Consider the following 26250-nt stretch of genomic DNA (forward strand, 5'->3'; position numbering starts at 1 on the left):
CCCATCGTTCTTGCAAAAAAAAAAAAAAAAAATAACCATTCTACACAACCATCCATCCAATCCCGGATCATACTTCTAAAGTGCTCTCCCTTGACGGCAGCTGTCGCTTAAGTGGCAGACGGGCCAGGGAAGCCCTTGGAAAGACAACGCGGGACAGGAGTAGGAAGGAAAAAATTATTTTCTGGTAATTGAAGCATTGAAGATGCGGTCAGGAAAAATCCGTCAGCCTCGAATACAGAAAGCAAAAAGAAGGTTGACAGTAAAAGGGAAAAAAGAACAAGGGAACAAATACAATCCAGAAGAGCCAACCGGGAATGAACATTTAGATCAGGCTCATACCTCCACAGCCGAACCTTTCAAATTCGGGGGTGATAAAATGACGTACAATTTTCAGTTCTTAAAAGAGCGAGGGGGAACAACACCAAATAACAGCAACGGTGTAAAACTCCAAAAAAGTAAAAAAAAACTAACTAGTCTGACTTCATCACACAAAAAACGCAAGATGAGCAATGACTCGGAAACATGTATGAGTCCTAATTTCAAAGAGAAATCAACAATAAAAAATTGGCTGATAAAAACAACGGCACAGGTCCACGCACCCTGCAATGAAACAAAGTTAACACCAAACAATACATCAGATGAGGTCAACGAAAATAATTCAGTACACATTATGCAGAGTAATTTGGGATCTCAAACAAATCTGCAGAAAAACGCACAAAAGACTGAGTGGTCAAAATCATTCTCGATCTTCGAAGAAACAGAATTGCGGAGAATGCTTGAAGAAAACATCCACAAGGAAGCCGATTTAACGCACCTGAGTCTCGAAAATCTGAGCAAACTAGAACATCACGAAAACATGGGTACAAGGAAAGTAACTGGACAGAAAATGAAGTCAACATCCTCCCCAATAATCCTTATATCAAGCCCAATCAGACAACCAGGAAATAAAAGCCAGGTCTCTGGCATAGCAAAAAATCCAATAAAAGACGCACACCCTATAACTATTTCTTCTTCCGAAAGTTTAAACAGGACAACAGGGGTACGGTCACAACAAACTGAAGGAAAGTCTACACTCTGGGGGGATGTGCTTCTAAAAAGTCTACAACAAGCAACTAGTGCACTGAATTTCCAATCTAATAAACTTGACGTGCAGGTAGACTTAATGAACCTAATTGCAACCCACATATCGGGAATAAATTTGAAACTGGAAAAAATTTCGCTATACCTCATAAAAGAAAAGGAGGAAGAAAAACAATGGAAAAAGAAACTAACAGACCAAAACTGCATCTGCAAGGAAATAATAGATAAATTAGCAACCCTCCCAGACATCTTGAAAGACATACTAGTAGCAACATGTGGGAAAATCAACAAAGGTGATGACCTCAACATAGAGGCCATAGAGGCCAATAAAATCGTAAATCAAAAGAGAACCATCCACATTTTTGAAGAAAAAACTTTAAATGACACAGATAAAAATGAACCACTAAAGAGAGGCCTGGAGGAAAACAAAACAATGAGTTCATCGGGCATGTCAGAACCCCTAACCAAAAGACAACGGAAACGGGCAAGGAAGGCGAGAAAAAAAGCTATCAAAAGTAAGCAGGTAAAACAATTCTTCGCCATTTTCGAACAAAAGACAAAAGAGGCCCCAACTAATCAGATTATAGACATCCCTACCAGAGAGGATGGAAATAAAGAAAAAAACACAGATGAGGCAGAAGAACTAACAAGATCTCTAGATCAGATCAAAATACCATCAATTATAGAAGGGAAATCAACAGATGAGGAAAAGTCAATTTTAAACAAAAACATCGACACAAATGAAAATCTAAAGCCAATTCATAGAGAGGCCACAGATCAACAAAAAACACAGGAAAACATGCAAGAAAGGGTTTGTGAAACTCTAGTGCAAAAAAGATTAAGTTGGCACACTGGGGGAAACCCATCATTCAATCAGAAAAAAATGGAATACGAGAACAGACAAAAAATACAGGCAGACCAAGTGAATGAACCGAACATTCGTCTAACTATCACGGCAGGAAATAAAGGAAGAACTTGCAGAGACTTTCTCGAAAATGAGTCAAATGATAAAATAGGGCAAAACGTAAACAATATACTAATAGGTCGAGAAGAAAAACGCCTTATAAAAGACGCATATATGGTAGATTACATTCAATCGGATCCAACAACCACGGTCTGCCAGAATGATAACATATCTCATATTCGATTTGATCCTAGTGAGGGAAATAGGAGAGTCTATCAAACCCGACATCCCGAATCGGATAGTATGGAAACAGAATGTATATTACTGTTCAAGCCGGAATATCAAACAAAAGGAAATACAGATACACTGAACAGAGGAAATATCCTGCGATTATTTGAAGTGATACCAAAATTAAGGGGAATAACAACAAGCGACCTAAAAGCCCTAGAATTCATCCAAGGAAACAAAGACACAAAAATGGAAATAAGTAGTACCACCTGGGTATCAAAAGAAATAGCAGATCTTATTTTCTCAGCCAAAAATCATTTTTCAGATTGGGGAATAACTCTAGAGCGTCACACCCCAATAAAATATCCATTTCCACTACTAAGTAATACATTTCCCCAACCTAACAACGTAAAGGAAAAAACCCAATCAATCTTGAAGGGAGCAAGAAACACATCAATTTCCGAACAAGATCGGAGCAGTACCAAAATAAAGCAGCAATTCCAGGGTCAGAAGGAATACAAAGACTGGTCTTGGATGGCACAGGCATTAAACTCTCACCGATCCTGATGTAGGTAAACCAATACAAAAAAAACAAAGACAAAACATCAATCTACTCTCAAAACCAGAAACAAAAATAAGGATTTGCTCATGGAACGTACACAGTTTTAAAGAAATGTCCCAAGATCAAGAGACAATAGACTACCTGAGCAAATTCGAAATAATACTACTTCAGGAAACATGGAATTTAACCCCGAAGCAAATTATGGGATACGAGGAACATCACATACTGGCAGAAAAAATGGCAAAGTATGGACACCCAAGGGGAGGCCTGTCCATCTTTATTACGAACAATCTAGACTGGAAAACTGAACTGCTCGACGCAGGGGAAAACTGGTTACAAGTGATCAAAATAGAGTCGAAAGCAGGTAAAAAAAGTCCAGAATGGAATTTAATAATTATAAACATATATATACACCCAGACAGGACTACAAAAAAGAGTAAAGCTCTTATTTTAACAAATTTGATAAAATCCTTATGCAGAACTTATCAATCACACAAGATATTCATCTCCGGCGATTTTAACTGTAACCTAATAAAAGCTAAATGGACCAAGGATAAAACACATAATTTTTGGGGTGACCTGGAACCTCTAGGTTTAATTATCCTAAACGGAAATATGGAGGGAGATATACCTGCCAAAATCACTTTTTCCAGCGGCAAAAGGAATTCCACAATTGATTTCACCTTAGTAAGGAACAAACTAAAAAAGAGTATTGATTATTTTGGAATACAAATTCGTCCAGAGAGCGACCATTACCCACAAGAGACAATAATGAAGAAAATCATTGAAGAGAAAACGCAATTAGAATTTCTAACCGCGATTCCGGGGACATACAAATTGAAGAAAATCAAAAGCAAGGGCCCAATAAAAAAGGAAATAATGGACTCAGTATTGGAACAAGTAAATCTCATGAATGTCATAAAAAACCAATCACCCATAACTAAGTGGGAGAACTTACATAAATTCGTATTAGGAAAATTCGCGATAAAAACACCGGTAATTCATGGACACAAAGCATGTAAAGATCTGTGGTATAACTTCAATCTAAGAGACAAGAAAAGAGAAATTGCGAAAAAATTAAGAACAATGGCCGCAGAAAAAAGGTTAGGAAAAGAAGTAGATAATATCGCTATACAAAAAATGAGGAAAGAATACAAAGAAGATTGCAGAAAAGCAAAAAAATCTTACACAGAGGAAATCTGGGAAGAACTGTTAAGAACAAGCAAACTACCAAACAGCGGAGAATTTTGGAAAATAATAAACAAACTATCGAAAGGAGCAGGTGATCAACCTAACATAGGAATAAGTGAAAAAACATGGGCCGCATATATCAACAACTTGTATAACATCCACAGCTACCCAATTAATACAGTAACATCCAATAACCCAAAAAAAGACCAAGAACAAAAAGAAAAAGTTTTCGGACAGTGGAAAAACAACCAACCTGAAGGCACGGCACAAGAGGAACAAATGCCCTTGACAACCACCAAACAACTAACCAGCCTAATAAGGAAACTAAAAGCGGAGGGAGCGGCCGGCCCAAATGGAATGCCAAATGCCTTATTCAGACAAGACATCGACTTCTGGGCAAATTACTTGACACCATTGTTTAACTACATTTACAAAGAAAAAAGATCCCACTGTCTTGGCAAGGAAACATCTTCCACCCTCTCCATAAAAGTGGATGTAGAATGGAACCCGGCAACTATAGACTAATAGCTCTAATCGATGTGGAGGCAAAGCTTTTTTCATCTTGTATACTGTCTCTACTACGACAATGGATTAAGGACTACAAAATAATACCCAATTTCCAAACCGGTTTTAGGGAAGGCATGGGCTGCTTAACCAACTTGTCAGCCCTGTCACTACTAATCGAAGGAGCAAGGAAAAGGAAGATAGGATTAATAGCCTGCTACATAGATCTGAAATCCGCCTTCGACCGAGTTCCCAGAAAACGCCTTTGGGAAAAACGGAACCACTGGGGTCTCCCGCCTGCACTGACGGAAACAATAATGGCATTATACAGTGGAACATGGGCAAAAGTAAAACTGGGTGATGGAAGAAGAATTTCTGCAGAACAAGAAATAACTAATGGCCTTAAACAGGGCTGCGTGCTCTCCCCAAGCCTTTTCAATATATATCTGGCCGATTTGAAAGATCAACTCAAGAATGTTAACGGACATCCGCCTAAATTGGCTAATGAAAACATCCAGTTCCTCCAATATGCGGACGATATTGTAGTTTTAAGCCAAACACCAACAGGCTTACGAAGAGCAATATCGGAGCTAACAGACTATTTCGAGAGAAAAGGTCTGGAATTAAATATCAAAAAAACAAAGGTGGTGAGATTGACAGGCACCAGTGGAAAATCTTTCAAATGGCATACTAAAGGCAAACTCATTGAGGAAACAACTGCTTATAAATATCTGGGGGTTACAATAAGTAAAAACATGTCCCTCTCAGATCATAAAAAAATTATCGCCGCAAAAGCACAATCACTGAGTTTTGCTTATAGAGTTCTTCAAAAGAATTTGCAATGTCCATCATATGACCACCTGTTAAAAGTAATGGCAGCCCAAGCCCTACCATCCCTCTCATACGGCCTGGAAATATGGCATGGGAAAGAAGCAGCTATTCTAAACGTACTCCAGACAAAAATATACCAATCTGTTTTCCACTTATACAAAGTAGCAGCCCCTGCCCAAATAAGGCTGGAATTTGGTTTGCAAAATCAAATATACCAAAGGAAAGCAGCCCTAGTGAAATGGTGCTGGAAATTGAGATTATCGGAAATAGGATCTTTAAACAACTTATGTTGGCAAGAAATTAAAAAACAATACGACCAACAGGAACCCAACTCATGGGGCAACGATCTGCGTGCATCATTAGACACCCTCAAATTAGTGGAGATCTGGAACAATCCTCCGGAAACAACATCCTTTAAAAAGATTTGCAAGCTAAATGCAAAAGCCTTATCTTTGGTAGAAGATAAAAAGACCTTGGCCAAACGTCGTCATGCATGGACTATCCTAAACTCGTACAAACGATTAAAACCTCAGCCCTATCTTACTGCGCACTTCCGGTTATCATTAAAAATAAAATTTATGGCCTTTAGAATGGGCAACCATTTCTCAAAAGACTTGATCCCGTCATGGAAGGTCACACATCAGGAACAAAGATGCAGATTATGTGATTATCACAGTGAGACCTTGTGCCACCTCCTGTGCACGTGTGAGTCTTCTAAAGAAAAGAGGAACATTTTACTGAAACCGATTTTTAACATACTACAGATCCGTACCTGCAGGCAAGCTGTGGCCAGATGGATGGGAGCAGGTTCAAATATTTTAATATGCCGCGGGGTAAAGTTCATGAACTTTGTAGAGACCCAGCTTCATAAAGTAGAAACAGACCACCGACAATGTCTGGGTTAATTTGTAAATTAAAGAACGAGAAAATGCATTTTTAACTAAAGGAACTTTTATATGTTTGCTATTTTAAATTGTTTTTGTACACATATGCTTTATGGTTGTGAAATACCAAATAAAGTAAATTTTTGACTGACTGACTGACTGATCTGACCTCTCCCTAAGAATTGGGAAAGAAGGCAGCCAAATGGGTCAGAACAAGGATTAAGCAGAAACCCCAGAACCAAGGTGGTGACCAGAAGAAAACAGACCAGAAGGGTGGAAATCAGAAAGATAAAGAAAAGGACCAGAAGTCTTCAGGCCCCCAAACTAGTAATAAGGAGGGTGGTTCCCAAAATGGCAACAAGAAAAAGAAGAATGATGGCCCAAAGAAACCTTGGTGTAATACCTGCAAATCAGTTTCACACTGGGGCAGTGAATGCACCAAGAAAAATCCAGTCCCCACCACTGTAGCTCCTAAAGCACCTGCACCCCCTAGTACAGTTAACAGTGGTGGTACACAACCTAAGGGTATAGTTGGGTTAACCTTGGGTACTGAGATGGAATCTGGCCTAGTCAGAATCCCTACTCAGGCAGTTCTCCTATATGATGTGGACTTAGCTTTGTCCACTACAGTGAGTCCCAGTAACCTGGGCAAATATAGGCAGACGCCTTTGATAAATGAGAAACTGGCTCAGGCCTACAGGGACACATGTGCCAGTGTCACTATGGTGACACCTGACTTTGTGGACCCTGGACAGATTGTACTAGGTGAAAGTTACCTAGTGACCAATGCAAGCAACTCCACTACTTCCCATAGTGTGGCTGTTGTGAACTTCTCCTGGGGAGGGGTAGATGGCCTAAAGAAAGTTGTTGTGAGTGCAGACCTCCCAGTAGACTGTCTGTTAGGCAATGATCTTGAAAGCTCAGTTTGGTCAGAAGTGGAGTACAGGACTCATGCAGAAATGCTAGGGATTTCAGCACATGTCCTTGCAGTGACAAGGACTCAGGCTAAGAAGTGCCTTCCTGAACCAGTGGTGGATCTTGGAACAATAGACCAACCACAACCCAAGAGAAGGAGCAAGAGGGTTAAGGCGTTGTCTTCCCCCTTGCCCCAGGTTGAGGATCAGATTTCAGAGGAAACTGATTCTGCAGTCCAAGAGGAGACTGTCTCTGAGGAACTTGAGCCTGATCAGGTTGAGTTTCTGGGGACAGGGGGACCCTCAAGGGCAGACCTGGGGCAGGCTCAATTAGATTGCCCTTCACTTGAACCCCTCAGACAGCAAGCTGCTGATGAGGCTGCAGGGAATGCTCAAGGTGCCCATAAAGTTTATTGGGATGATGGACTCCTTTACTCAGAGGCTAGAGACCCCAAGCCTGGTGCAACCAGGAGGTTGGTCATACCTTTGAAGTTTAGGGGTTTCCTTCTCACATTGGCCCATGATATTCCCCTTGCAGGACACTTAGGCCAGAACAAGACTTGGGACAGGCTTGTTCCACACTTTCACTGACCTCATATGTCAGAAAATGTCAAGGAGTTTTGTCGCTCCTGTGTCACTTGCCAAGCCAGTGGTAAGTCAGGTGGCACAACAAAGGCCCCCCTGATACCACTACCTGTGGTGGGGGTGCCCTTTGAACGTGTTGGAATAGACATTGTGGGTCCCATGGATCCTCAAACAGCATCTGGGCACAGATTTATACTGGTGGTAGTGGATCATGCCACCAGGTACCCAGAGGCAATTCCCCTAAGGACCACCACAGCACCTGTGGTGGCAAAAGCCCTCATTGCAGTTTTCTAAAGAGTGGGCTTCCCAAAGGAGGTGTTATCAGACAGAGGTACAAACTTCATATCTGGATATCTAAAAGCAATGTGGAAGGAGTGTGGAGTAAACTACAAGTTTACCACACCCTATCACCCACAGTGCAATGGGCTTGTGGAGAGATTCAACAAGACCCTCAAGGGAATGATAAAAGGTTTACCAGAGAAGCTCAGGCGGAAATGGGACATCCTTTTACCCTGCTTGCTCTTTGCTTACAGAGAGGTCCCACAGAAGGGGGTTGGCAACAGCCCTTTTGAACTTTTGTTTGGCCACCCTGTGAGGGGTCCACTATGTTTGGTGAAGGAAGGATGGGAGTTACCTCTCAAAAAGCCTAAGCTAGATGTTGTGGACTATGTACTTGGTCTCCGCTCCAGGATGGCTGAGTATATGGAGAGAGCATCCAAAAACCTGGAGGTAAGACATGTTACTTTACTGAAATGCGGTTAATTTCTAAAAGGGCCTCAGATCCACAAAATGGATGCTTCTGCCACAGACACAAGTCTGACCCCCTGAAGCTGACCGAAACTCAGCCAAAGGGGCCTGGACAAAGGGTTTCCTGTCGCAGGGAGGTGTCACACCCCCCCAGACAGGAGATAGTGGATTGTAGCAGGGAGGTTTGAAAGAAACCAGACACTGCATGGGGAGCACAAGGCTGCCCCTTGCATAATCCGGTCAAACCAGTTCTGGGGCACACCAGCCCCAGTCCGGCCTGGATCAAAGGAAAGGGGTGTATCCACCCCCTTCCTGGGTCCCACCCATAGGAGGGGACCTAGCAGGTAATCCAGCCCCCCAGATTCGAATAAGAGTGGGAGCAGTGCCAATGCACTTCAGATTATCCTGATGAAACATAAGAAACGAAACTCTGGACCCTTCGACATCCTACTCAACGTAGAAGACTGAAGAATCTCCCTTGTGGTCCTGTGGAAACAGGCACCATCCAGCCCTCGACGTCTGCTTTGTTGCAGTTCCCGCCGGAACTCGAGCGACAGAGATCGACGAGATCAAGCTTGCCTGCCTTCTAACAGCCCGATGCACAGTCCCTGCAGAGCTGAGACCCGTGGAGGTGACTGGAAGCGTGGGGCACGCCATCTTGAAAAGACCACGAGACGCTGACCGTGCAGCCCACGAGTGACCCTCGAAGCTGTACACCGGGGTTTGAGAAGCCCCAACCCTGAGCCACTCTTGCACCGAAGTTCAGCCCTCCACACTCGACGAGTGCTGCGTGGGGCCCTTCTGCTTCTTTTGGCTCAACGCGTTGGCCAGAAGCACCTCGACAACCACCTGATTGCGCCCGACATTGCCTGGTTCCATCCTGGTTCCACCCTGGTCACTGCTGAGTGACCCAGACTCTGTCCCCTCTGCTTTCAGGTACTTTTCGACTTCGATCCACCCTTGGATCCCACCGGACACTTCTCCTTCACAGCGCCTGCAGCATCTTCAGCTTCAAGCACCAAGAATCAGCGTGATGAAACCCGACACTACTTCGACCCTGTGCACCCGCTTCCTGTGGGTGAGGTAACATTGCAACGCCAGTGTTCCCACACTGGTACACACCTCTAGGGTCTGTGTCTTAAGTTTTGTCTTTCTAGGTTCAGCGGAAGTGTCCTAAAACTCTATTTGCTTAACTTTTACGCACCATTGACTTGCATTGGTGCATGCGTGTGCTTTCAGCACTGCACCCGAATCCCGCGGGCTTTTCCCGACGTCAGCATTGCTTGTCCCGACTGCTCCCAGCGATTCCCTAGGCCCTAGGCCTAACCACTGTTCGATTGGTATCTTTTATACCACTTTCTTAGTGTATGGTCTGAGTGGCCCCTCGCCCTCATCCATAATTGTGCAACTTTGTATGTTATACTGTGCTTTTGACTTAACGCTTGTGCCCCTTTGTTCATAAAGAATACTGGGGATTATTTTAAGTAATAAATACATATATTTTTATAATATATACTTGTGTGGTGTCCTTTCATTTGATATTACAAGACTGTGATTGGTAAAACAGCTCGCTTAACACGACCTCTTGAGTTAAGCCTTTAAGGCTGCATAGTCTATGCTACCATTAAGATAGCTTGTCTACAAGGTTGACTTACAACCAGACACCATAATGGAAAGCTTGGACTGATACAAGGTGGTTCCAGAATTGGAAACATCATATATCAGGCCAACTTCTCACATTAACCAAAGCAGTGGAAGAACACAAGTCAGCCAGTCAAGAGGCTGGTAATGAGGCAAGGTTCCAGGCACAACACAAGGTGGGCCAAGAATGCCGCTGCATAAGAGGCAAGCAAATGAGAGTAATAATAAAGCCTATCAATGCTAACCAATAGGTGGGAGGTAGGCCCACAATAGGGCTTTTGCAACCAAGTAGCCAGCTCTGTCTGGTGATAGTGAAAAGACTGAATCAGTATGAACCATTTCATTCCACTGCTTTTAACTAATCTGTGCCATTACAAACCAGGACTATATATGTAGGGGGTCAATCTTGTTCCTGCCCCAAAAGAGACAATGATGCCTGTACTAATAGGCCACATCTTCTCTGAATATTAATGCAAGGAACCATGCACATTCAGAGGGATGTCGCCTAGCATGTTGGGCTAGAATGCTCTTTTGAGTATACAGACAACACGTCATGGTTTCCCATTTATAATCAATCAAGATTCTTATAAAGCGTGACTACTCACCCGTGAGGGTCGCAAGACACTGAGATGGGGGTGTGGGAGATCTGCAGTTCAGTCGAAGAGCTCCTACATGCTAAACTGATAGCCTGGAATGCTACCCGGACAAATTCCTAATGGTTAAGGTTAATTCAAGCTTATTTGATCATAACTGCTTTGAAGAGTACACATGAACACATCAATCACACAGACATATTACGGGAGAATACCTTGCAGCCCCCACAGATCAACCACCAGAGCATTCTTCTGCAGGTAATTCAGAAACTCGTGGGATGCATTCGGCGCTGTAAACTGAAGCTTATCTTCGATCCGGGGGTTGACATTTTTCCAGGCAGGCTTGGTATTAACAGTGCACGGCAGATCATACACTCTGTAGCTAAAGAAGGAAAAAGGCGAATTATATTTTTAGCAAGAACTCTAAGGCTACTGTAAGGTAAAACACTGGAGCATGCAGAGCTTGTCCGAAAGTATATGCTTACCACGGTCATGAAAACTTTTATTTTCCTCGATAATGAGACACAAATGTCTCAAGATTAATCAGTAAAGTAAATTTATATTACAAAATAATGAATCATTAGCAGGTCGGAAATACTTTAAATTAAATATGATATCAGTCGCATTTGCACTAGCCTGACAGTGATCTCACCACACCTCCACCAATGAGCCATCTGTAATAAAATGAACAGATATTTATAAATGAGAGCAGACTAGGAAGGCCAGGCACATCCTAGGGATGAACAGTGCACAAAATCCCAGGGAATCCGACTCGTAAATCTACAGGACATTTTCAGATGTACACGCATTCATCTACACCTCCTCTTGTGACTGTCTGCTGTGGAGACAATCGGCTGAATGGGCATTATAGAAATCTACACGTGCACATTTGGATACTCGTCAACATTTTTACAGGACTAAATTTAGATGTGTGAATAATCTGGAAAAGTAATTGGGAATGTCTGTGAATGTTTGTGTGAATACATGTAACTTTACAATTTAGGACCCGATTACGAGTCATGCGGCACTGGCTTCGTGCAAACTCCGCACCACAATTATCGGGACTGGGTGGCAATACCCACCAGTACCATGCCTCTGGACTGGGGAATAACTGTGTAGATTTAGAATTATCAGGCAGAATTAGTGAAAACTGTATTCTGAGAGGTTTAAGGCACACATTAGCAACCAATCTGATCAGGCGATACATTTGTGCCCACTGGGGCTTGTGTGAGGAAAAGGGATGTGAAGTTCGATAAGGGAAGATTAAGAAACGTCATGGTAGGTGAATAATTGTATGCCTCCCTTTGCTGTGGAAAATGGTAACGTGAGAACGTGGGCTGAGTCGTGCCTGCTATTGGAACCCAAGCTTAAAGCAAATTTACCAGCCTGTTTTTCCAATGATAAAATCTGTCTGATGTGCCTGCACCAAGAAAAACTGGGGGTGGAAACACCGGGCCAGTTGTGATTGAGCCACCACACTCCCAAAAAACACTCACTTTGGAACAACACATTTTCTGCCCCTTTTCTAGATTAATGAAGGCAATTTTGAAACTTGATATATTTGATAAAGTATTTAATGGAATTTGTGGTCAGAAAATCCTGCAAATACTGATTCTCTGTGGCTTTGGGACTTTTAACTATAAATTGAGCTCATGCAGTTGTAAGTTAGACTTAGATTGTCAGCTATTTGCTGGTTTAGGGACTTGAACCTACCGAGGACAAGATACTGTCCAGTGTCCAGACACATCCCTAGGATTGGTGGCCCTATGTACGAATCAACCACCCAGCCCACTTTTTGGTCTGATCTGGAATCTTGTGTGCTGCATACACATCCACATTCAGGCGGATGTATGTCATTACATCGCATACTAATACCACGCATGCCATTACAACGCGGGTATTACTACGCAATGTCAATGACATCGCATTCCATTACATCTCATACTTTTACCACGAGAACGCCTTTACCACGCATGCCATTACAACGCAAAGGCATGCGTGGTAAAGCTATACTCGTGGTAAAAGTATGCAAGGTAAGTAACAACCCTACACCTACGCCTACACAACACACTACTCCCACCCCTACATTACCCCTAACCCAAAAACACTACCACACTACACTACCCACACTACCCCTACACTACCCTAAACCCTAAAACACTACTACGCTACCCACACTACTCCCACCCCTACACTACCCCAACCCAAAAACACTACCACACTACTACACTGCCCACACTACTCCCACCCCTACACTACCCTAAACCCTAAAACACTACTACGCTACCCACACTACTCCCACCCCTACACTACCCTAAACCCTAAAACACTACTAGGCTACCCACACTACTCCCACCCCTACAATACCCTAAACCCTAAAACACTACTACGCTGCCCACACTACTCCCACCCCTACACTACCCTAAACCCTAAAACACTACTACGCTACCCACACTACTCCCACCCCTACACTACCCTAAACCCTAAAACACTACTACGCTACCCACACTACTCCCACCCCTACACTACCCTAAACCCTAAAACACTACTACGCTACCCACACTACTCCCACCCCTACACTACCCTAAACCCTAAAACACTACTACACTACCCACACTACTCCCACCCCTACACTACTCCAACCCCAAAACACTACCACACTACTACACTACCCACACTACTCCCACCCCTACACTACCTTAAACCCTAAAACACTACTACGCTACCCACACTACTCCCATCCCTACACTACCCTAAACCCTAAAACACTACTACGCTACCCACACTACTCCCACCCCTACACTACCCTAAACCCTAAAACACTACTATGCTACCCACAATACTCCCACCCCACCCCTACACTACCCCAACCCGAAAACACTACCACACTACTACACTACCCACTCTACTCCCACCCCCTACACTACCCTAAACCCTAAAACACTACTACGCTACCCTCACTACTGCCATCCCTACACTACCCTAAACCCTAAAACACTACTACGCTACCCACACTGCTCCCACCCCTACACTACCCTAAACCCTAAAACACTACTACGCTACCCACACTACTCCCACCCCTACACTACCCTAATACACTACAATAAACAAACACTACAACACTACACTACCCTAAAACCGAAATCACTACACTACATAAACATTACACTACCCTCCCTAATACACTACATAAACAAACACGACAACACCACAACACACACTAAAACGTTTTTTAAAAAACACTACATTTAAACTACCCTAAACCCTACGAAAGTAACCCCCACTCCATGCACAAACCCCCTTACCTCTCTCCTCTCCAGCGTCGCCGTCGGATCCTGCTTCCTCCTTCCTGCTTGCTTCACGTCGTTGTGAGGAAACAGCCTAAGTTTCCTCACAACGACGTGGATAGCCGCCCCCGCCGCCGCCGCCATTACACATTACATCGCATGCGTTGTAAAAGCACATGCGATGTAATGGTATGCGTGGTTTTACCACGCGTTGTAACATCGCATGTGTTGTAATGCATGCGATGTAAAAGCAACGCATGGTAAACCCCGCGTTGTAATGGTTGTTCCCCATTCAGGCCATTCCATTGGAAGTGGAGAGGGACCAGACAATCCATGGGGAACAGCCACCGATGATTATGGATAGCTATAGTATCTATCTATTGTCTGTATGATTTTGAACCATAAGGGGACTTTTCTGAGGCAGGCCTTTCTAAGAGACACCTTGAGAATGATAAAAGCATTAGTCTGACTAGATGCTTTCTCTCATTTAGGCCCTCACCTACCAACTGGCTCCCTCTCAGTAGAATATTCCAACCCATAATGTCTTCAGACTTCCTACTGCAAGTACGAGAGCCAGGCATGCCTTTGGCCTTAGAACATGGTCATACAATACTTGCAGGAGAACTAAGGGCTGGAATTTAAGAACCTCGCTACCCATCAGGGTGCTAGTCGGCTCTTTAACAAACAAATCAAACTGTTCATGCTTGCCAAATCAATCACACAATTTGGTGTTTTTCTAGTCATTTCGATGGGCTGGAATGGTGCAGATGACAACTCTCAGAATATTTCTGTGGAACATTTCTGGATGAGCTCTCTGAAATCCACCATGCAAAGACCACCACTGCTATTTAATAATATTGGTTGTGAAATAGTGTTTTGGTTGATATGTGACTATCTCTTTTCCATAGGGGGGGTGACAGAGTGCAAGATGAGTTCAAGCTGTTCTTTGTTCAGTTGTGTCAGGTGACTCTTCATAGTACCCATCCCATCTTTAACTTTCAGTGTCTTGTACCATCAAGATCCAGAAGTCCAGTCCATGGCTAAAGCACACCCAACTATTTTTATTTCCTGTTTAGAGTTCAGGATCTTCTTTAAAAGAGATCCTCAAGGCAATGCCCATTTTCCTTACCTGCTGGGAACACAGGTCACTTATGGCATAATGATTTCCGTCCTAATGGAAGACTTTCTCCCATTAGCACCAATCACAAAGACAAATGTAGTTGATCCTAAATGGCTTGAGGAGCAAATATTTCACAGTCATGGAGCAGGACGTGAAAGAAATTGGCTCAAAGACGGGACTTACTATCTAAAATGGTGAATAAATGGTCTCATATTTACTCTTTGTCCATTTCAGAATTGATAGTTTGGGAAGACGTTATGTAAGTCTATGGAAAAACTTGCCTTACTTGATCCCTCCAATTTTGTTAAAATGAGTGGAGATGGGTATCAAGCTTTTGGTCAAAGATTGATGACATTTCTGTTTATTACTCCAGAAATGAATATATGGGGCTAATTTGTGTCAAATGCAACTTTATAGTATATAAGTATTAAATTGTACACCTAAAGATTTCATATGTTTTAAACCAGTATTCCAGATGAATGCCCTGGATGTGAAATGTCTGTATCATTGATTGTGACCACATTTTGCACACACCCACATCTCTAATGTTTTTAGAGATTGATGTACCCTTTTAAAGGAATTAAATAAAATGTTGATATGATATTCTCATATTCAAAGAGTGTCAGGCTTGTTGGTTGTGTAACAAATTACCGGGCATAGTCCAGAAGGATAAGTTACTTACCTGTAATCCTAGTTCTCGTCCAGGGGTATACTCATCATAGTCATAAGCACTGAATAGTCCCACCCACGTGCGGGATCCCAGAGCAATAGCCAATAATATGCATATATCTACATATATATATATATATATAGGATGTACGGCATTACGACGCGTACTTTTACAACGCGTGCCGTTACAACGCGGTTTTTTAAAACGCAAGTCGTTACCACGACTTGTGTTGGTGGGGGTGCGGACTTAGGAGTTTTTTAATTTACTATTCCAACACCAGCCTACGCACAGTAGGGAAGGTGTTGGATAGTAAATTAAAAAATTCCTTGTCCTGCAGCGCCCTCCAGCGCAAGTCGTGGTGGTGACTTGCGTTGAAAAGACCGCGTTGTAACGGCACGGCGGTGTAACAGCCGCGCCGTAAAGGCTGTTCACCATATATATACATATATATAAATACCCATATATATAGATAATATGCATATACATATACATATGCAGCTTGAAAAACACCATATTAGGCTCAAAAACTGCCATTATTGCATGTCAAACTTTTACATTTGACTAAATAAAGACATATAAGTCACCATATATGATATATGTAAAGATGCAAACTGCCCTAAGTTTCTTTGAAACATACAACCTTTATTTTCAACGGTAAAAACAGGCAGGATCATAGAGGCAGGTTTAGCCTAGATAGGCTGCATAGTAACAACTGAAAAATTGGCGCCGTGCCTTTAAGACCTCCAGGAACCCCCAGGCTCCCATCATGCACCACAGGTGACAGTTAGGTCAGTTCTTTTGGACGGCGTATAACAGTGTAATCACAGCATGGGTAACATTTATATCTACAGACATGGCATTCGTCCGGGGAGGAGGGAGGGTTGCTTATGACTATGATGAGTATACCCCTGAAAGAGAACTAGGATTACAGGTAAGTAACTTATCCTTCTCTTCCAGGGGATACTCATCAATAGTCATAAGCACTGAATAGAGTAGCAAGCCTATCCCATACCCTGCGGGCGAAGACCAGTCTACCAAAACATTTTACCAACAGATATTACCCAAACAAATTTCCCAGGTTTGCTTGACCAACTTGAGCATCCGCCTGAGTATCAGAATCAAGGCAGTGATGGCGTGCAAAGGTATGACCCGACCGCCATGTGACTGCCTTACAAATTTCATGAATTGGTACATTCTTAAGCATTGCTATTGTAGCAGCTTTGCCTCTTGTGGAATGAGCTCTTGGCTTGCCCGGGAGCCGTTTTTGTGCCAACTGATAGGATAACATAATGCATGACACTATCCACATAGAAATGGACCTTTTAGAGGCAGGAAAACCTGTATTCAATGGACCATAGTTCACAAACAATTGGTCAGACTTTCGTACACTCTTAGTTTTATCCAGGTAGAACTTCAACACTCGTTTTAAATCCAAAGAGTGCAGAGCTTTCTCAGCTGGAGTGTCCGGATTGGCAAAAAAGGTAGGAAGAGTGACTGACTGATTTATGTGAAAATCCGAGACCACCTTAGGGAGGAACCTCGGGTGAGTACGTAACACCACTCTATTCGCATGAAAAACGAGATAAGGCTCTGTGGAGCATAATGCCTGTATCTCGCTTACCCTGCGCGCAGAAGTGATCGCCACGAGAAAAGCAGTTTTCCACGTCAGGTGTTGGAGGGAAGCCTTATGAATGGGCTCAAATGGGGGACCCATTAATTTAGATAGGACTACATTCAGCTCCCAGGGAGGAGAAGGGGCCCTCACAGTGGGGTAGACTTTCTTGAGACCCTTCAGGAAATCCTTCACAACTGGCATTTAAAAAAAAGAAACCTGAGTGGGAGACTTTCTGTATGCTGTTATTGCTGCCAGGTGAACTTTTATGAAGGAATACTGTAAACCTGTTTTGGCCAAAGAAAGTAAGTATGGCAACAGTACCTGTTCTTGACCTCAAATAGGGTCATGACCTTCAGCAGTACACCACATGAAAAAGCGCTTCCACTTGAAAGCATAAGACTTTCTAGTAGAAGCTCTTCTGGCCTCTTTTAAAATCTACATGCAGTCCTGTGAGAGGCCTAAATGTCCGTATTGGATGAACTCAGGAGCCATGTTGCCAACCTCAGGGATGGCAGGTTGGGGTGGAACACCTTGACGCTCGCCCTGGTCAGCAGATCGGGATGACATGGCAGCCTCCTGTGTGGTACTTTGGATAGATGAAGAAGGTCCGGATACCACCACTGGCGAGGCCAATCTGGAGCAACCAGGATCATGTCTGTCTTGACCTTGTACAGCTTCCTGATCACCAAGGGAATGAGTGGAATCGGTGGAAAAGCGTAGAGTAATGTCTCTGACCAGTCTATCCACAGAGCATTCCCCTTGGACCCCGGTTGCGGGTAACTGGAGGCGAAGACGCGGCATTTTGTGTTTTCTGCGTCCGCAAAAAGATCTATGTCTGGTGTTCCCCAGTCGTGAAAGATGTCTTGTACCACTTCTTGCTTTAACACCCAGTCGTGTGCTTCTGCGAAGTGCCTGCTTAGATCGTCCGCCGGAACATTGAGGACACCCGGCAAGTGGACTGCAGATATTCTCATATCTCGAGCCAGGTCTGGATCTTGTTCCGCCCTGCTTGTTCAGGTAGTACATCGTTGTTGTGTTGTCCGTCTGAACAAGCAGAGAGGTCGCTGTTATTGACGGGAAGAACGCTTTGAGAGCTAGATGTACAGCTCTGAGCTCCAACATGTTTATGTGGTATAGCTGCTCTTTCTTGGTTGTATGTCAGTACAACGCATGCTTTTACCCGGCATGCCATTACAACGCGGGGATTACAACGCAAGTTGTTACAACGACTTGCGTTGGGGGGCGCTGGATAGTGGAATAGTTTAATTTTCTATTCCAACTCCAGTTCCCGTGGATAGTAGGGAAGGTGTTGGATAGAAAATTAAACTATTCCCTATCCAACAGCGCCCTCCAGCTAAAGTCGTTTTAACGACTTTCGTTGTAATCCCCGCGTTGTAATGGTAGTGCGGGGTAATAGTTGCATCGTAAAGGATGTTCCCCCTCTTTCTCTGACCACATTCCTTGGATCTGCAATGATCCCATATGAGCGCCCCATCCCTGAAGAGACGCATCCGTCACTAGAGTCAGTTGAGGCATGTCCTCTTGAAAAGGGACTCCCACGAATGGAGATGAACCCGTCGCATCCACCATCTGATGGAGAGTTGGACTGACAGAGGTATAGACAACCTGTCCTCCCGGCGATTGGAGATCTGGGACCACTGATCCTCCAGAATCTGCTGCAGAGGTCTCATGTGAAGCCTGGCTTTTGGAACAAGAAGTATGCACGAGGCCATGGACCCCAGTAGGGAAGAAATCTGTCTGGCCGTAGGCTGAGGAGTCTTCAGGAGAATTTGACACTTGAGGAGAATGGATGACAGTCTCTCCTCCGAAGGATACACTTTTGCGTTGACTGAGTCCAGAGTTGCGCCTAGATAGTGTATCCTCTGTGTTGGATTGAGGATGGAGTTCTTGAAGTTTACATGTAGCCCGAGCCAATGCAACTGATGAATACATTGCTCCAGATGTTGTTGCAGAAGAGTGGGAGATGCACTCTTGAGAAGCCAGTCGTCTAGGTAAGGATAGACGAATATGTGCTGTTTCCTCAAGAAAGCCGCTACGATGCCATACACTTCGAGAAAGAGCGTGGAGCCGACTTCAGTCCGAAAGGCAGGACCGTGAATTGGAAGTGGTTTGATTGGATGCGAAACCGTAGGAACTTCTGATGCTTTGGAGAGATTGGTATGTGGGAATAGGCATCCTGAAGATCTATGGAACACATCCAATCCCCTTGATGCAGAAGTGGTATTATTTGATGTAATGCCAGCAACTTTTCTCAGAGTATGAATCTGTTGAGACGTCTGAGATCTAGTATAGGCCTGAACTCCTTGTTTGGACCTTTCTTTGGGACCAAAAAATATCGGGAGTAGATCCCTTGTTGACGTTGATGCCATGGGACCTCCTCGATGGCGTTCTTTAGGAGTAGAGCAGATACCTCTTCCCTCAAAAGATTTATAAGATGGGTGACAGTCTTTTGAGGAGGAACGGAAGGTGGAGGGGACTTGAATTTGATGGTGTACCCATTCTTTACAATATTCAGCACCCATGATTTTTGTTCACTCTTCCAGATGAAAACGTACACTTCCCCCACCGGAGTGGGTAACGGAGATAGGGGAAGCACACTTCTGTTGCTGTTGTTTGGCAGCAGGTGTGGGCTGTCTTGAAGTGCCACCTCTTCCTCTACCAGGACGACGCTGGGAGAATTGTGACCTTCCTTGGTTCTGTTGCGAGGACCATTGAGGGGATTGAACCCTCTGTTGGTTTTGTCGTCGGTCGTAAGGACGGTACCGTCGCCTGAAGTTTTTCCTCTTTTCGAGACCCACAGCTTTAACCGTATCAAGCTCAGTGTTCATTCAAGACATCTCATCATCGGCATGAGATCCGAAGAGTGATGATCCATTGAAAGGAAGGTTAAGAATCCGATGCTGTACTTTGGGTTTCAGTCCTGTGAGCCTCAGCCACGCTGAGCGTCGGGAACAGATCCCATGCGAGTAGCCATGTGCAGCTAGATCGGACGCATCCGCCGCTGCGCTGATCACCTGATTGGCTACTAGGCCACCTTCATGCAGGATCTCAAGAAAATCTTGTTTGTCCTCTTTGGGGAGCTTTTCTGTAAAACGTGACAGTGAGTCCCATAATGAACGATCATATCGACCCAGCAGGGCCGAAGCACTGGCTACTTTCATGTAGGAAGCCGAGGTAGTACACATTCTCTTCCCTACAGAGTCCATAGCCTTACTGTCTTTATCAGGGGGCACAGATGATGCTGCTGCTCCAGTCTGATTCTTTCGAGCAGCCGACACAATAACAGAGTCCGGTGGAGGGCCAGACCTCAAGAAGAAAGGGTCATTATCCGGAGCCTTATATAACTTCGAGATTCTAGATGGAACAGCCCCCACCGCTGCAGGAGTAAGGAACTTGTGCAAAGCAGGCTCCAGCAGTCCAGGCACTAGAGGAAGCAAAGGTCTCGAAGAGGACTTTTGGTGCAGGGTTTCAAATATCACTGATGTCTTGGTGTTAGAGATCAGCATTTTAATGTGGAGTTTAGCAGCCCCACGACAGAGAACCTCATTAAAGGTCAGAACATCATCGATTTGCGATATTCTGCTTGGAGGGGACGATGAAAGAGTTGGAGAATAGTCTGCCTTGGAATCCGATGACCCTGTGGAAGTCCTAGGACTACGCTTTCTAGACGATCGGTGGTGGGATGATCTACTCCTAGGAGAGTGTGATAATCTCCTCCTCTCCAATGGAGACCTTCGCGGAGCGGCCTGCTCGCGGAGCGGCCTGCTTGCGTCTCCCCGAAGAATGCACCGACTGTATCAAAGGTGACCTTGACCTTGAAGAAGACCGTGGTAGGTTAATCCTGCGGATCTTCCACTCCCTGATATCTCCTAGCCATCTTGGTGAGATATTGGTTGGTTGGGCTGGAGGCGGTGCTGGTGAGGGCTCTGGAGATACCTGTACAATCTGAAGCCCTGGAGAGGAAGAAGAATCCCCTGAAGACCCCACCGGGGCGTCACAAGTCGAACGGTCCTTCGACAGCGCTCTAGGTCTCTTTGCTGGAGGAGACGCCGATTTAGACCTCCTCGACGGCTACCTCATCGACGTCGACCTCCTCGACGTCGACCTGGATCTTGATCTCCTAGACCCAGAAGACCTTTTCCTTGACCTCGACGTTGATCGCCTTACCGGCGATCTCTTCGACGTCAATCTTTTCGACATCGACGTCATGTGTCTCGACGTCAAGTGACTGGGACTCTTCGGCGTCGAAGCCCTTGGTGGTGGGCTCGACGTCGATATATGCAAAGTAACAATCCTAGGCAATCAGCATGATCAATAGTACATAGGTAGCACAACAAGTACAGAAAAATATGCAATATATAGAGAAAGTAGGCAAAAGAATATATAACCCCAAAGTGCAAATGTATCCAATTTTTAATTAGTTTAAAATCAAATCACATAATTCATTACAATATTTCATTACACTACAAAAATTATTTTATAGTATACAATCATAAAATGTTTAAAAGGAACAAGTGTCAGATAAATCACAATTTTGTATCCGACGCGCGTTTTGGCGTACAACAAACGCCTTCTTCAGGAATAGCCACAGTATTCTAAGAAAAGAATGTTTAAAAAGATACATTAAATTAGCAACTTTGCATCATTTCTTTAATAAAAACAAATCCTAAATTGATAATCAACCTTCAATGATTAATAAACAATTCTATTGGCCATATGCACTTGAGAGAATCAACACCTACATTCTATCAACTTTAATATATACATATTATACAATAACACATGTTTGAGTGCCCATCATTATAGCAAGGATGCAAAGAAAAAAGATAGAGAACATGAGACTCAGCTCTAGTCAGGCAGTCACACGTCACATTCCCAACTCAATTCTTTATTGAAAAACAATCATTTTATTCATGGTTCAGGGTGTCCTTGTTTATTTCAATTCGGCTCGACGTCGATGCCAATGGGACTCCCGCCGTCGGCGACGATCTCGATGTCGGTCTAGAGCCTCTCGGCGGCGAACTTCGACGTCGATGGGTCGACGTCGAGTCCCGACCTCTTGCCGTCGTAGGCGAGCCAGACTTGGACCACCTACGCGTGGATGGAGACAACATCCTCTGCCTCTTCCTACCTTGTCTCGACGGCAAGGAGCGTCTCGACGACGAGGGATGCTTCGACGGCGAGGGATGTTTCGACGTCGACGGACGTCTCAGCGGTGATTTAGACGCCAACTCTGAGCGCAGAGGTACCTTGGATGAAGATCTGTCCCTCAACGGAGAAGGAGACCGATGTCTTCTTTTTTCACCTCTTTCTTTGCGCTCTGTAGGATGAGAAGAGGGCTTTCTGGGATGATGTTCTTCTCGCCCACTCACTGTTTCTCACTCACTGTTTCTCCTCTCTCATGTAGGGAATGCAGCTTGATCTTCTCCCTCTCTCTAAGGGTTCTCTTGAAAAACTTGCTACAGTGGCAGCATTGGTCTGGCTTGTGGGATGAAGGCAAACAAGCAATACAGACCGAATGAGGGTCTAACTTGGCCATCTTTTTACCACAGGCCGGGCACTTATTAAATAAGGCCGGCATATTGACTGGAAAAAATGGGCAAAAGTCAGGAAAAATTGCTGGATTAGTCAAAAAGAGACTAAAGACATCGAGTGAAGTCAAAAAAAGTAGGTTTCTACCAGGAAAAAGTGATAAAATATCACCAACTGGCGAGCTCAATGCTCCAGGATCCTCACAGAAGGAGCCGGAAAAAAGAACTGACCTAACTGTCACCTGTGGTGCATGATGGGAGCCTGGGGGTTCCTGGAGGTCTTAAAGGCACGGCGCCAATTTTTCAGTTGTTACTATGCAGCCTATCTAGGCTAAACCTGCCTCTATGATCCTGCCTGTTTTTACTTTTGAAAATAAAGGTTGTGTGTTTCAAAAGAAACTTAGGGCAGTTTGCTTCTTTACATATATCATATATGTTGACTTATATGTCTTTATTTAGTCAAATGTAAACGTTTTACATGTAATAATGGCAGTTTTTGAGCCTAATGTGGTGTTTTTCAGGCTGCATTTGTATATGTATATGCACATTATCTATATATATGGGTATTTATATATATATATATATATATTCATTGAAAAAACCATAGGTTATAGACCATATATAGTTAGGAATTAGCATTTACAAAACCTTGAAAATTCACTGAAAAAACCATAGGTTATAGACCATATATAGTTAGGAATTAGCATTTAAAAAACCTTATTTTACTCACACAAAACCATTGAAATTCCATATATAGTTAGTTGTACTAACTATATATCGCGCACCCGCAATCCACTGCTGATCATGTCACATATTACATCATTCATGACATGGTCAGTGACATCACTGATGACATCACTGATGACATCTCAAATGACATCACTGATGACATCACTGATGACATCTCAAATGACATCACTGATGACATCACTGATGACAACATCCAGTGACTGTATTTTTCTGTAAAGTTAAAATATGTCTTACATATTTAAGAATGAGTGGATGTATAAGTGTCTGGATGAAGGATTTAGTAGGTGCATGACTGACTGTATGAGTGAGTGGTTAAATGTGTCTCACTGAGTGCATGGGTTAGTGACTAAACTGTCTTAATTTGTGCATCATTATGTCTGTTGTTCTGTAAACTGCTGCATGTGTTGATCAGTAGCTATATGAGTAACTATATGGGTTATTGATTGGTTGCCCAAGCATTTGTATGGGAGACTGAGTATGTATGTGGGTGGCTGGGACGTGTATGACTCTGTGCATAGATGTATGGGTTCAAAAGTGCATGTGGAAACAGCTGTATGGGCGGTTGACTGTGTGCATGACTGTATTGGTGAGTGAATAGATATCTCAGTGCTACATGTCAAAGTAAGTACATATGTAAAATACAGTACATGTGAGAGTTGACATATATAAATAACTGTGCATAAGAGCCAGTGAATGTGTGAGTGGCTGTATGGATCATTGTGCACTTGTATCCAGGATTGTATAAGTGAGTAAATATGTTTGAATAAGTAAGGTGTGTATAACTGTATAGTTGTGAAAATGGAGGTGTGATTGATTCTTTGCATGACTGACTAGGTGTGTAAGTAACTCCATGGATGAGTGACAGTCTGTGAGTGTCTGTTTACACTGAGTGTATCTAAGGTTATATTAGAGTCTGAAGAGGTTCATCGTATTATCACATGAATGATGTCATCAGTGATGTGATCAGTAATGTCAAATGAGATGTCATCAGTGATGTCATCAGTGATGTCATTTGAGATGTCATCAGTGATGTCATCAGTGATGTCATTTGAGATGTCATCAGTGATGTCATCAGTGATGTCACTGACCATGTCATGAATGATGTAATATGTGACATGATCAGCAGTGGATTGCGGGTGCGCGATATATAGTTAGTACAACTAACTATATATGGAATTTCAATGGTTTTGTGTGAGTAAAATAAGGTTTTTTAAATGCTAATTCCTAACTATATATGGTCTATAACCTATGGTTTTTTCAGTGAATTTTCAAGGTTTTGTAAATGCTAATTCCTAACTATATATGGTCTATAACCTATGGTTTTTTCAATGAATTTCATTGGTTTTTTAAAAGCTAATATCTATAGCTGTAAAATTTATTCTTCTTTAAATCCAAAAATATATTTTATATGTTTATTAATAATTTTTTTTAATATTTTTTTTGTTTCGCTCCCGGTCCGCGAACCGGGAAGCTTCCCGTTAGCTCAATTTGATTCCGCGATCCGGTCCGCGAACCGGTAAGAAATCAACATAGTGACGGTATCGCGTTGCCGCGTAATGCGTCTTATGACGTACTGCGTTAGCGCACCCGGAAGTGCCCCGGGGCGCGGACCGAGGCGTGAAACGCAACTCCCCGGAAGCGATCCGCGGCGCGAAAGCGCGACGTATCGCGTTGCCGCGAAATGCGTCTTGTGACGTATCGCGTTAGCGCACCCGGAAGTGTCCCGGGGCGCGGACCGAGGCGCGAAGCGCAGCGAACCGGAAGCTAACCGGGGAGCGTTCCGCAGCGCGTAACATGAGCGTTAGAGGTCATGTGACTTGTTAATAAAACTTTTCATTGGTTCATTTCACTTTTAGTTTCATAATTATGGAAGGCTAGGTCAGGTGACCTAAAAATAACACTTTTCATTGGTTGAGAAGTATTGTTTTTTCCAAATGATGAAAACCCCTCCTTCTTTCCTCACTCTGACTTTCATTATTGTGAGAGGAAGACCTATTTTGCTTCTTGGAAGACCTATTTTGGTTGTGTGAAAATGGCTTCATTGATTGCTGCAGCTGGTGCACCCCCACCACCACCTCCACCTCCTCATGGGAAGAGAGGACCACCTCCCCAGGTGGTTACCAACACTGAGGAGGAAGATGAAGAAATGGATGAGGAGGGAGAACAACCACAATTCCTGGAAGAGTTGCCCCGGGTTTCAAGAAAGAAAGCCAGTTTCATCTGGCAGTTTTTTTCCATCCCTCCTGGCCAAAAAAAGGTCAATGCCAGGTACGCAACATGCCTCATATGCAAGGAACAATTGTCCAGAGGGACGGACAAAAAATACAGTTATGGTAATCACACCATGCATAGGCACATGACGAGGAAACATCCCCTAAATTACAGCCGGGCGGAATTAAGGGATATGATGGACAATCCTAGACCAACTCCTGTGGCGAGACCAACAACATCGGTTTCTTTAACACCAGAGGAGGCACGGGAAACTGTGCCAAATATCCAACCAAATTTTGGGCATATGATACATTTATGTATGCGCTGTCGTGCATTATTAGCTTGTGGCAACATGAGCATCAATGCACTCAACCTTGCATA

The 26250-nt window shown here is 43.6% G+C and overlaps 1 protein-coding gene across 1 annotated transcript in view; it reads right to left on the minus strand.

Moving 5' to 3' along the window:
* Positions 1 to 26250, minus strand: part of LOC144761711 (kinesin-like protein KIF28) — a 982011-nt gene that overhangs the window by 356705 nt on the left and 599056 nt on the right. Inside the window, exon 18 of the mRNA XM_078646973.1 lies at positions 10880 to 11046. Coding sequence (XP_078503099.1) covers positions 10880 to 11046 — 167 coding nt within the window. The remainder of the gene's footprint in view (positions 1 to 10879; positions 11047 to 26250) is intronic.

This window comes from Lissotriton helveticus, chromosome 6 (genome assembly GCF_964261635.1).
Source record: "Lissotriton helveticus chromosome 6, aLisHel1.1, whole genome shotgun sequence".
NCBI classification, from domain to species: Eukaryota; Metazoa; Chordata; class Amphibia; order Caudata; family Salamandridae; genus Lissotriton; species Lissotriton helveticus.